Consider the following 13,974-nt stretch of genomic DNA (forward strand, 5'->3'; position numbering starts at 1 on the left):
GGTCAGGGCAAAATTCTCTAAAATTATTTTCACCATATTGTCCACTATGTAAGCGGGGTCCTTTGAGATGGTAATCATTTCAATGTTGTCTAGTTGGGACAATTTTTTCTTCATCTTGGTCAATCCTTTCTTAGACTCTACGATATGGCTGCTTGTAGATAGGTGGTGTGCAGTTACTTTTAACATAGCATGTTTGTCAAAACTTAAGGCCATGGCAGAATTTAATGTAACTTCTTTGTTCAGCCCCAAATTTTCTCACTTTGAATTATCTGCTTTATACTTTACCCTGTGCTTCAAATAGGCAATGAATTTATGCTAGCAAGAATGACTGTAATGCAACTATATGTATCTCTGTTTTGGCAGATTTTATACAGCCAGAAAATTTTCCTGAACGCTTGAATCTGGCACTTCAAAGTATAAAGGAAAGGGAGGAACATGAAATTCGCCAAAAAGAACTAGAAAAATCCACATGCAAGGTATTTAAAGAAAGGAAAAAAAATCCAAATTTTTTCTTTACTCCTACCAAACATTAAATACAGGTAAACATTGGTATCTCGAACTTGGGGGAACTTCAACAAAACTTTAAAGCTGCTTGGTCCGATTTTTTTGATATTACAGTATCAAATTTGTTTCCATACAAACCATTTATCTTAGAAAGTCATGGACTTTCTCCTAATTACACCAGCAGAATCAATCTCCTTTCAAAGTTAGAAATATTCCAAGTAAATAAAAGTAATTTCTTTTTGGGCAAAGGAAAAAACAAACCAAAATGCATCACGGGAATGTTAGGAAAAAGAAACTGTTTGGTTTCGTCCCCCGAATGATTGGGGTTATTCAACCCGCATGTTATGCATCGATTGTAAAGAAGCAAACTTCAGAAATATTAGCAAACAAAACGTACACATGTTTATTTGTAATTTGTCTGATCATTTCGACCTTTATTCAAAGCGATGACAAAGTCGTAATACATGTACAACCATACCCGTCTCGTCGTCAGGGGTGAAATTTAACATGAGGCGAAATAATGCGGTACCCTTTTATGTCGTTTGTTTTGTTCACAAATTTTGTACGTATTTTTTCTTCATTAAAATATGGCTTAATTGACTAGGAAAACTACTGCAATGTCTATTATTATACATATACTTAGCATAACCATCGTTTAAAAGCGTGCATAAAATTTGATATAAAATCGGACCAAGCAGCTTTAAGATATTTAGAGTTTCAAGATATCCGAAGTGGCTCTTTAATTTTAATTCTGTGAAGCCTCTATAAATCTATTTTTACGTGTGTTTTAGTACCATGTATATACCAATTTTCTACTTCTCATAAATGAGTACCGAATGTCGCATGTATAACATGCACTTTTTTCAGCCAAAATTTGATCAAAAGTGGGGGATGTGTGTTGTACATAGGACTAAAATTTTACCCCATTTTTTCAAGCCGTGATTCTTGATACCACGGAAGTAGTGACTGCCGATTTAGCATGTTATGCAAGTTGTATGAATGTATACTAAATTTACTGCATCAGAAATATCTTATTCTTAGTTTTATTTCCATGTATTGAAATATTTATCCTCTCTTAACACTATTTCTTGCATCAAACAAGTTTAAATATTGCCAGTGTATTCGCCATTACTTAAGCAGCCACCTGTTGACTTGGCGCGTGGTCAATGTTTAACAATTTCAGGTGTCAGAAGCATGCATCTGTCTTGTGTCAGACTTCACAGGGTGTTTTCAAGTGCATGTAGATATAAAGCATTCTGATGTTATTAAAATTGATTTCTTCGTGTCCAGTTATGCAGTTAAACGTTATTGCTTTACATACACACTGCTAAAAATACATCGATCCTTTGTACGACTTGATATTAATGACAATATACGACATACATACGTTTCTTCACACTGTTTATTTAACAACAATCAAAGAGTTTGACTATAATTCATCAATTAAATTATTTCTTTTGATGTTCTTTTGGTTTATATCTGCAAACATTATTACTTTTAAGCACTAAGCTTGGTTGCCGTTCTTCTCTACATAGGATGATCTTCAACTTTTCCGCTGTTGTATAAGAAACTCTTTTCAAAGTGTCAAATGTTATTTGATGCCACCCATGTAAATCATGCCGTCCTTTTTAAGTAAAATTGTAAGAACTTTGACTTTAATATCGCATGGGCCATGTTCCGATCACGAAATTACAGTAATTATGCTTGGGTTATAAAATCAAGTTATCATTAAACATCAATAGTTATTTGGAAAAATGGCAGCCGTCAATCGCCTGTGCTATGTTCTGATTACAGATTTGAAGAAATTGTGCATGGATTATAAAATTATCATGGAACATCGATAGTTTTGGGGGAAATGGCGGCCGTTGATTTTGCCATTTTTGGGTGCGTGTTATACATAGTACCTGCTGTTTTTTCGCCATTTTTTGGTCAACTTTGGGGGGTGCGTATTTTACACGAGTGCGTATTATACTCGATACTTTTCGGTATTTTTAAAATTTGATAAAATAATTGTTTGTGTTTTATTACTTGTAAAATACATGTAACAGTTAATGTTTGTTAAAATATTTGAATTTTAAAATCAATATTTTGTTCAAGATGCAATTTCACCTCCTCTTCTCTCTTGACTGGTTAAGAATAGGATGTAGTGCTTGCTATGTACTTCTGGAACTTTATCACACTGGAAACGAAAAATTTGGATTAAAAATTACCACTTTCACATGTTAATTATATAACATTGCAATTCACACAACATATTTCTATCATTTGTATGTTTGAAACTATATATTAATTCGGTATGCTCTCAGATAATACATATATCGGAAACAACCCAATAACTTTTTTATGGTTGCCCAATCAAGTTCAAATTTGGTATGGTAGTTAAGTAGGCAGAAATACATATTTTGATGCTAAGTTTGGTTCTCTATGTCTTCTGGTTTGGAGCTGGGGTGGTGGGGTAGATTCCTAACTATGCATAAGAATGAATGGGCAAAGAGAGATAACTGCTGAGAATGAATGGGCAAAGAGAGATAACTGCTGAGAATGTTACCATTGTATACATGGAAGGCTGTGGAATATTTGTCCTTTGGGATTAATTAACCTTCCTTTTTCACTATTTTATTTTTTAATTATTTATTTTATTTTTTTTCTGCCTCAATGCTGTTAATTTTAACAGGTAATCAGATAATAACCCCATTCTGTCATTTCTGAAAAAAAAATGTTTATTGTAAATTTAGAAGAAAAGGATGAGAGAGCAGAACAATTAATCCCCTGGGATTAATTATCTTGCCTGCTGCAGAAAATTTAGAGGCTTATCTCTATCTGTCATCGAGATTAATGAACATCTTTGTCTGCACTGATGTTTGTTTTGAAGCAAATTAAACTCTCATTCCATGAGCTGCAACCTAATATTTTTACCCCTTAGTTTAAAGGATGGTATTTGATAAAGAATATATTTCATTCTAGTCCAAATACTTATATTCTGTAAAATAAAAAAAAATATATGAATTACAATAAATTAAAAAAAATTAAAATTATTAGATATCAGTTTTTTTATTCTTTTTTTTTTTTTTTAATGGATGATTTGGTGTTGTTGTTGTTTTTGGTTGCTATGTTTATATTAAAGAAAACTTAAAAATAGTACCTGAAAATGTTCCTTCTGTAAGCCCTGATTAAATTCAATAAATGGATGAGAGCAGGATAATTAATCCTCTGAGATTAGTTATCTTGCCTGTTTCAGAAAATCTAAGGTCTGTCTTTATCTGTTATATGTATTACCGTACACATGTGTCTGCAAGTGATGTTTGTTTGAAGTTGAGGCAAAGTCTAGGTATCATTGCATTGGTATCAATTCTTTGTTTTTTTTAACAAATTTTATTTCATCCCATGTTAACCCCTTTTATCCCGTGGATATGACTCATTGGATATTTTTTTGATATCCCACAGTTGTGACTTTACAATGGGATTTGCGTAGGCATAATGAAGTAAAATAATGTGGAGTTTTATAAACAGTGTAAACATTGATTGTGGTGTATAAAACATGGGATAAATAGAATCTCATATGATTTGTAGTACAATATGATTTTTATCCAACTTGTGTGTTTTATCCCCTCACTAAGGCTCAAGAAAAAAACCCACTTTAATGTTGGATGAAAATCATATCCAACTACAAATCACGAGATCCTATATATTCCAGTTCTTTACATCTTCTGCCGGGCATTTATTTTTCATCATTGTTAATATAAAGAGGATGGAAAGTTTTTTTCACTTCTCTATATTAATTGTCATAGCGGGGCCCTTCCTGACTGGTCCGTTTTCTAGTTTATTCTTTTTCAACACGAAGCTGCCACAGACGACCTCCTCCCTGCTTTGCAACAAGCTTTGCTCTAGTACTACATTGTAGTAATTAATTTTTTTTTTGGATTTTTTTTTTAAATTCCTGTTTTTATCTACAGATAAAGGTATACTACTTTCATCCAAGAGAAAGAAGGAAAATAGAGCAAAAGCTTGAGGTTCATAAAGACAAGACATTGAAGGAGGCCACAGAGATTTGTTCTCAGGTGAGCTTAAAGGGACTTGGACACGATTTGACTTAAAATTTTCAAATTTTACTTTTTCATTTTCAATGTTTATATTGATTAATATAGAAGTTTATAATGCTATGTCAAAATTTGAAAGTCAAATATAAGGTTATAAGCAAGATACAGAGTTTATAATTCTTTGTTTTGTAAACAAATCTCAAATATTGTCATTTTTTACATATTTGTTGTATTGGTGTAAGTTTCAATCAAATGTATCTTTCTTTTGTTGATAATAGTATTTAAGAAGATATTGAATTAGTTTAAATTGTTTTTTACGTTTCATTTTGTCTAAGAAATGGTAATTCTCTACATTACACTTTTTGTAAACAACTATAAGACTCGAGCTTTGTTTACATAACAATCAATTCTTCCCTCTGTATCTCGGTTGTAACTTGACTTTAACATTCAATATTTTGGTAAATCATATAAAATGCACCAGTAAACCATTTTATACATAAAAAATAGAAAAAAAATTATTGATCTAAAATCGTGTCCAAGTCCCTTTAAATCTCAGTTAGTACAAACTTGTTTAAAATTGTGATCTAATAGGATTTTACACTAAAGCATGTCCAACAGACCAAGTCTAGTAAACACCAGAACTGGTTTGGGAAAATGTTAGTGTACTCAACAGACTAATCATGTAAAAAAATACATGCATGTTTCATCCATTTGTTTCATTTATTTGCACTTGCTGGCTGTATATGCTGTCAAAAATGATGCTTTTATTATTTTACAATTCCATTAAAATTGAGACAAAATTATGCAGCATTTTTAGCTCACCGAGATGAAGTTGGAAGGGGGAGGGAGGTATAGTGAATACATTGTAATAATATTTAGTGATGCTTTTTTTATTATCAACCAAAATTTATGTGTCAGTCGAAGAATTATAAGCATGATATAGAGTCTACAATCTTTGTTAGGGAAACCTGGCTCGTGCCATGTTTTTGTTAACATTGGTTCAATAAAAGTTCTTCAAGTTGATTTTTCTGCATTTATAAATGTGTTTATCTTTTTATTAATAAAATATAAACTTGTCAAGTAAAGGGATTGTTAGTCTAAAGTTGGAAGCATATATAATATTGCCTAAAAAAAGTTTTACCCAGCAGAAAAATTATCTGTCTCCACTGTCACCAACTTTCCTCAAGTCAATACTCAGCCTCAAGTCTGAGTTTTGACCTCAAATTAATGCACTTTTCATGTAAGGATTAGAGTTTAGGAGTGAGTTGAGTGATTTGAAAATTTTTGTGATGGTGGGGCCAGGTTGTATGCCATGCCAGACCCCAACTCTCTATTCAATTTTCTACTCCCCATAATCCAACTTACAGGCGAGTTAATACAGTATTGATACTATTTTGTTTCCTTTTATTGATTTATTGTGTTATCTTCCAGTTGTTCAAAATAGAAAAATCTGTTCCACTGGATTGTTGTCGCCTAGTAAAATTTGATGAGTATCAGGACACTCTTGAGTGTTCCTTTGAGAATGAGGACGACACTCCCATGGGTCTCTTGCTGGGAGGGGTGAAACAGGCCTATAACTTTGACCTCCTTCTTGAGACAAAGCGACCAGAGCAAGTGTTTCAGGAATACAGACCTGGTGGTAAGAAAATATATATACATGTATTAGTGTTCTGTTGGTTACAAAGAGAGATATAGAAATTCAGTCAGCATGTTTATATCATACCTACTTATCTAGATATGATATTGCAAATACTAGATGAAGATTTCCAGTTTATGTTATTTCACATTTAGTTAAAAATATAATTATCTGCTGTTTAAAAGAATCAAAGGGTAATGTCTCTCAGTACAAATTTTAAAGTAAAATTTCTTAGACATTAATTGAGTCCAAAGTTAAGTTTTCCTCTTAATTGCTCTGAATGTCCTGTATTTAAGTGAGATCCTTTTGGATGGTAGTCTACCGAGCTCTATATATACATATATATTTATTTATCAAGTGAGCTGAATAGCTTTACCACCATCAGATGTGATGTTATTTGTTAAATACACCTGATTTATACTACCTGGGTAATTTACCTAAAAATGTTCTTGATAACAAATGTCTTAATTAAACCAACATTAGTTTCAAATAAATGATAAATTATAAATAATATTATGCTAAATTATTTCATTAAATTTATTTAATGAAACTGGTAAAATTTATTTTAAAAAAAAGAAGATTTTATTATGCGAATCATTCGTCTAAGATAAAATGTCAGTATTGTATTTGAAAGGTGTGACAGTGAAGCTATATGTGGCCGATCTACAAAATGACATCATACAGGAACCGCCGGTCAGTGTCCGGGCATACCACGCACAAACAGTCAGTCAATTTAAATCAATGGTGGCAGAGGTAAGACCTGTTGATAAATGGTTGTAGGGCAGCAACAGAAAAAGTTTTTGGATTGAAATTGTTTTAGTCAGTTACTGAAATATTTTTATTAAAATATAATACTTTTCTTAAAAATATCATTAAAATATATTCATTAGGTGGAACTAATGTTGATTTATTGTAATGTTCTAGGTTTTAAATGTCTCAGCTGACAAAATGAGATGTGTTTTAGAAAGGTTTCATAATGACCTAAAATTCTTGTCTGTTCCAAACAAGACTTTGAAAGCTGAAGGTTTCTTCAAAAGCAACAAGGTAGGTACTGGGATATTTATCGTACATTAGGTTTTTTGTCTTAAAAAAACCAAACATATGCCATCTTTGCTAGCCAAGGGTTTTCAGTTCACTTCGCTCCCCATACGCCCTTGGCAGATCTCATTATAAAAACTCGGTGACAAGCTCTGTTTATGATTGGCTGCAGCTGCGAGTAGCTGATCCAATCGCAGCATTCAAATCAGGCGCTTGTAAATAAACTTTAAAAGAAACACACATGTGATCTTTGGTAAAACACTTGATGCTTTTAACATGTTGAGGCACAAGTGCTGGGTCTAATCATGGTGTAATCAGGTCACTATGAAAAAACGATATATTTCACTGCATGGGATTGAGCAGAGATTTACAAACTTGTCAGGGCTCGCGTGATAGTATAGGAAGTAATCTGGAGGTGTGTCATGATCTTGACCCAAGGTCATTTGGGCAAGGTCAAGGTCACTGGCAGAAAAAGTGCAAAATTTGTGTCTAGTCCATATCTTTCTTATAGAGAAACACTAGAAGTTCTTACTTCACGCAAAGATTGCTTCTGACCTGGTTGTGTCATGACATTGACACAAGGTCATTTTGGGTAAGGTCAAGGTCACTGGCAGAAAAATTGTAAAATATTTGTCTGGTTTATACTTTTCTTTTTGAGAAACATTAGAAATTCTGAATTCACTCTAAGATTGCCTTTTGCCTAAAGGTATGTCAAGACCTTGACCCAAGGTCATTTGGGTCAAGCTTATTTGGGCAAGTTCAAAGTCATTGTTTACAAAATGCCTAATTCTTATATGTGTCATTTCTTATATGAATGGAAATGATTAGAAGGTGATATTTGACAAAATAATTGCATGTGTAAGCAAAATTAAATTGATTGTAAGAATCTGATCACCGCCCGCCCCTCTGAAAATGGCTAGAAAATAATAGAAATAAATTCAATGTAATGTATGCTGACGCATTGTTTTTCAAGGAAACTTATCTATAAACACTTTGAAAATAATCAAATTTTATATACTACGCACAATTTAGATATTTTTGTAGTCCCATGTATTCCTACACCAGAGTTAATATAGTCTCTTGCTTGTCGGATATTAATGGAGACAGCCAAGCGTGTAGTTAAACGAGGAGACTAGAGTTCAATATCAATAGTGCTAGGATCCATACAAGTTTTGGAATTGTTTCGATAACTAATACATACTAGTAGTTGAAATCTATCTTTAAATATTACACTGCATATTTTTCATATTTACTTTTTTTTTCAGTATAATCAAAATCTCTCTATAGTTATGTTATAAAATATACATTTAGAGGAGAGAATGAAGCTTTCTGTCAAAGTAAAAGTTAAGAAATCATGATACAACTTAGGGCTAAAGTATATTCTAAGTGTGGGGGGCAGGTGATGATCAAGAGCTGAAGTCTGTTCTTTAAATTTACGGACATTCAATAAAGATGGAATGCAAATTTAGAAAGTATACAAGGAAGTCGACAATTCTTTCTTAGGGAGAGTATAAACTTAAGCTTTCAGGGAATTTTATATGCATATTTAGAAAGATCTTAAAGCTGTTCACCAAAATTATAGATTTCATAGTCCCTGTTGCAAGATTTCCAGCAAGAAAAGGGGTCATTACAAATGTTTATATTTTTGGCCCATGGTGATAAGGGTTAGACTAAAAAATGAAGCTTGATGAAGATATAAAATTCCTTGACAAGTCTGTTCATGGGCTATGGTACTCAGGTGACCCATAAGGCCTATGGGCCTCTTTTAAGATTCATCATAATAAAAGGGGCTTATGGGATCTCATCCTTTGTTATGTAATTTCCAGGTAGTCTTGTTTTCACTTGAAATGATATTTTTTATCAACATTTGAACTTTTGTAGGTGTACATTGAGTTTTCTGGAGAGGAAGAGGCCAGCCACTTCACACACACTCACTTCTTCAGATTGCTGGACCGGCACCAGAACACTATCAGGATTCATGTTAATCTCCCACCATCTTGTATGTGTTATTTATACCATCATCATAAATATGTTACCGTATTTATTCTTTTCTAAGTTTCATTAAATTTTCAATAAAGTTTCATAAAATATAGTATTGACCAGACCCAACCTAACACAAGAGCTGACCCCAGGTCAGGGCTGCATTTTACAAAAGAACTAACAACAAAGTCGCTAATATTTACAGTCTCGTAAAATGATCGTTTTTTAAGGAATTTTCGTTGATTATTAATGAACAAAGGTTGATTGAGAAAAAAAAACCAAATTGGTAATCCTCAAGTACCAATGATGTTTAAAATATATAAAACAAAAGACAGTACTCTTCCAATTTGTCGGTATTAAAGCTAAAAAATTTGAGTGTATTATTTTAATATAGTAGTATAGATTATTCATTATACGGCTATTAGTACAGAAATTCAAATTTCAAAAATGATATGGTTATAAAAGAAAATGTTAGCTTGACGCCTTTGTGGCCATTCCGGCCTTTGATACAATATAGTATGCTAAATGTTAGAACTATTTATGGTAGTCATTTTTGCATTATGTTTCAGACAATTTAATAAAGTTTACTTGCATGTCTTAAATATACATGTAGTTTTAAAAGTATTTTCTGTTGATATATTATTTTGAATTACACATTTCTTTATGAAGAAGCATGCATTGCTCCACTATACTTTTGATACATGTACATTTATTGAATGCTGTTTCCATATGGTATTTGCATGGTATTTTACTTTGTTCATAATTGATAAACTGATTCCCAAAACTGATATAAGTTTATTTATTTTAAGCTGATGTAGAAGATTTCTTGAAATCAAGTTCAAGACATGACCAACTGATGAAGAGTGCCATAACGTCTGGAAAATCTAGAGAAGACAGTTCAACCTCCCTGGAAGTTGGAAGTAAGACTGGCAGTGATTCATTAGATGAGGGGATCAGTGATCGTGGAAGTGACAGTGAAATAGAGTTCAAAACAAAAAAAATTACACTGTCCAAAAGTGATCCTTCAATTTACCACAGTTGTCAATCAATTGACATTGGACGTGTCAGCTTTCATAGCTCTGCTTCAGAGGGAAGGGCCTGTAGTCCAGTCGGACTCAGCAGTAGCAGTCAGGACACTAGTACTAGTGCAGAGTTTAATGTTCCAACTAGTTACAGGGGTTTGTGTAATATTTATGATGGACATGAAGATGCTACAGACAGTGTACTAGGAGATTCAAATGGGCGTGAACCAGTGGAGCACGGAGAGAGTGACTCTGAACAGACTGCCCCACCCTCTCCAGGGGAACGAGTGATTCATGATACTGATTTTAAACAAGAAGGGAACTGGGACTCAGATTGTGATAATGATGTGACTGTTACAAAGGAGGAAGTTTCAAAGCGATACTTCCACATTGTTCTTAATGAAACAGATGTGCTTACAAAACAAAGAAGTAAGAATTTACTTGTCAATACCTAATAAGTATGTTATATACCTCAAGAAAAGAAAGTTTTGGAGTATATAGGTATTATCATAATAGTTTGTCCATTATTTGACTAAGGTCAATATCACATTATTATGCATTAATAAGGAAAAGAATTAATCAGCTCAACTTTCTATTGAAATGATCCAGATAAGTTGGTACACCTTGTGATATGAATATAGATGAAAGTAAATCATTTTCAAAACATATTCACTATGATTTTAAACTTTCAAATTATACAGTTTTGAACATATGCCATATTGGTGACATGAGATTTTGAAGAATTCGACATATTTTAGTCTAATTTAGGCAGATATACCTTTAAAGTTCATAGCCATTCCATCAGTTCATTTTTTGATACTTACCTCACTGTCTGCATGATGTAAAAGTCTGTGCTTGGAAGATATATCATGGATAGTAGCAAGGTTTAATGTTATGGTGCGCATATTTATTGTTATACCCACCGCAAACAAAGTTTGCGGGGGTATATAGGAATCACCTTGTCCGTCCGTCCGTCTGCCCGTCCGTCTGTCTGTCTGTCTGTCCGTCTGTCTGTGCAATCGTGTCCGGTCCATATCTTTCTTATGGAGAAACATTGGAAGTTCTTACTTCACACAAAGATTGCTTATGACCTAAGGGTGTGTCATGACCTTGACCCAAGGTCATTCGGGCAAGGTCAAGGTCACTGGCAGAAAAAGTGCAAAATTCGTGTCCGGTCCATATCTTTCTTATGGAAAAACATTGGAAGTTCTTACTTCACACAAAGATTGCTTATGACCTTAGGGTGTGTCATGACCTTAATCCAAGGTCATTCGGGCAAGGTCAAGGTCACTGGCAGAAAAAGTGCAAAATTCGTGTCCGGTCCATATTTTTTTTATGGAGAAACATTGGAAGTTCTTACTTCACACTTGCTTATGATTAAAGGGTGTGTCATGACCTTGACCCAAGGTCAATTGAGAAAGTTCAAGGTCATTGTTTCAAAAAAGCTAAATTCTGACTGTGTCATGTCTTGTATTAATGGAAATATTAGAAGCTAAAAATTAACAGTTTTCAAAAATAAAGCAGTTGTTATTTATAGAAAATGGACAGTGAAATAGATTCATCCAATATTTTCTATAATAGCAAAAATACACGCGTTATGATTTTTTTCTTAGCGGGGGGTATCAATTGTGAGCTTGCTCACAGTACCTCTAGTTTGTACAGACTTACCGTAGTTACAAGATTTTACATTATGCATATATTGTAAGAAAGAACAAACTTCAGTAAAATTTGTGAAAATGTACAGATTTCCTTTTTGATTTTCCAAAACATTTCTGAAATCTAAGTAATTTTCAGCAAATTTCAAATTCGTGATGCAATTATGTCTGCCCTGATATTGAGCAAATCCTCGTAAGGGACGAAATCATGCTTCACATGTACCATGTTATATTTATTTTTCCATAGAAATACCACTTAAATGATCAGGAAAATTATTGCATTACCTATCATTATACATATACTTAACAAAACCATTGTTTCACATAAAATTTCATGTAAAATTGTTTCAAGCAGCTTTAAGACTTTACTCATGATTGATTTTTTTTCAGATTTAACAGTGCTGGTGGATAAGCGAATCACACTGGGAGCTTTCAAAGGAGAATTAGAACCTCATGTAGGAACAACATCTGATAATTTTAAGGTACAAGTGTATTCTACTCATATCCCTTGATTCTTATTTTGTTTGATAATAATGAATGTGGTGAATAATAGAACTTAAGTCGATTGGACTTTTAACACAGGCCAGTGTGCATCAAATAATTCAGATGATATTCTCATAACTAAAAAGCTCTCATATCAATTCAATTGATGATAATTTCTTAGTAAGTACAAGGTTTCAGGTGTGTGTGGGGATAATTACCATATTTTTGGGGGTTTCTTGGCTTCTTGTGAGCTAAAGTTTAGACTCAGGTATGAAGCATAATTAAATACATAATTACATGAGATTCCCTGTGAATTGACTATTGTACTCATGTTACCGTTTAGGGCTATGGGCCTTTTGTTAGTATTCCTGTTATTGTGAGAATATTGCACATTTTGTGCATTATGGTCAACAAAATTCAATATACTAGCATAAGTTTTAGGCTGCATATTGATATGAAAGGAAACAATCAAAAAGTAATTCAGAAAAGAAAAATGATTTTGAATTTAATATTGATTTTCGAATCCAATGGACCTTTTCAATAACTCTATATGTAAAGCCTAAACATGCAATGCATTAATTCATTTTATTGTTTTAATTGTAAATACATATAAATATGATGTGTTAATGTAGAAAGTGGTTGCTTCACATTCTCTCACCAGAGGTCGTGCTACACAAGCTTCACTTACACCTCTGTCAACGCCGGAAAAATAGTCTGTCGCATGATCAAAACAAGCATGGCGAGCACATGACATTGTTGATTAGCTTCTTCTGTACAATCAGCGTGAAGGGAAGTCATCGACGGGCGATGACTTTGAGGACACGTACGTTTAAAAACATCACAGGAGATGACATTGCTGCTGATTTATGTAAAATCATCGATGAATCAGTAGCGTACAGAAACTGATTTTTCAAATATCTGTCAAACTAGATCATGTAATCATATTTTAATGTTTACCTCCGCAAAAAAGTTCTTCCAGTAACGTTGAAATAAAAATAAATAACGGCGTTAAAGATTTTAATCAGCGTGAAGGGAAGTCATCGACGGGCGATGACTTTGAGGACACGTACATTTAAAAACATCACAGGAGATGACATTGCTGCTGATTTATGTAAAATCATCGATGAATCAGTAGCGTACAGAAACTGATTTTTCAAATATCAAACTAGATCATGGGATCATATTCTAATGTTTACCTCCGCAAAATAGTTCTTCCAGTAATACAATTTGCCATCGATTAAGTTGGTACAAGAATCTTGTACAGTACAGCTCACGAGTATCCCGACAAAAACACCGACCACCGTGTTTGAAAGTCCACGCTGAGCGTGGAAGTGTTGGTACCTTTGATCTATTGTTCTCTGTTACGGCCACAGAACAAGAAAAAACACGGTACAACGCGATGCAACACGGAAAATAACACGGTGTAACACGCGGTATTTACCTGTGAAAAAAGGAGGATTTAGGAATAAAACTTATAAAGAATAAAATATTTATTGATGTACGTAAGATAATCAAAGAAAAAGACAAAGAAATAGAAATAAATAAAAATTTTATGCACGCAATTTTCAGACGTATGCGATTGACACGGTTGATTTTTGTTAATATTAAAAATCGATATC

General features: G+C 33.2%; 1 protein-coding gene across 1 annotated transcript in view; it reads left to right on the plus strand.

Annotated features, from left to right (window-relative positions):
• The window catches only part of LOC128185767 (ubiquitin carboxyl-terminal hydrolase 47-like), a 76,177-nt gene that overhangs the window by 44,059 nt on the left and 18,144 nt on the right, over positions 1–13,974 (plus strand). The window contains exons 18-25 of the mRNA XM_052855428.1: positions 364–476; positions 4,458–4,562; positions 5,973–6,180; positions 6,812–6,930; positions 7,102–7,221; positions 9,097–9,214; positions 10,005–10,646; positions 12,263–12,354. Of these exons, the coding sequence (XP_052711388.1) occupies positions 364–476; positions 4,458–4,562; positions 5,973–6,180; positions 6,812–6,930; positions 7,102–7,221; positions 9,097–9,214; positions 10,005–10,646; positions 12,263–12,354 (1,517 nt within the window). The remainder of the gene's footprint in view (positions 1–363; positions 477–4,457; positions 4,563–5,972; positions 6,181–6,811; positions 6,931–7,101; positions 7,222–9,096; positions 9,215–10,004; positions 10,647–12,262; positions 12,355–13,974) is intronic.

This window comes from Crassostrea angulata, chromosome 5 (assembly GCF_025612915.1).
Source record: "Crassostrea angulata isolate pt1a10 chromosome 5, ASM2561291v2, whole genome shotgun sequence".
Classification (NCBI taxonomy): domain Eukaryota; kingdom Metazoa; phylum Mollusca; class Bivalvia; order Ostreida; family Ostreidae; genus Magallana; species Magallana angulata.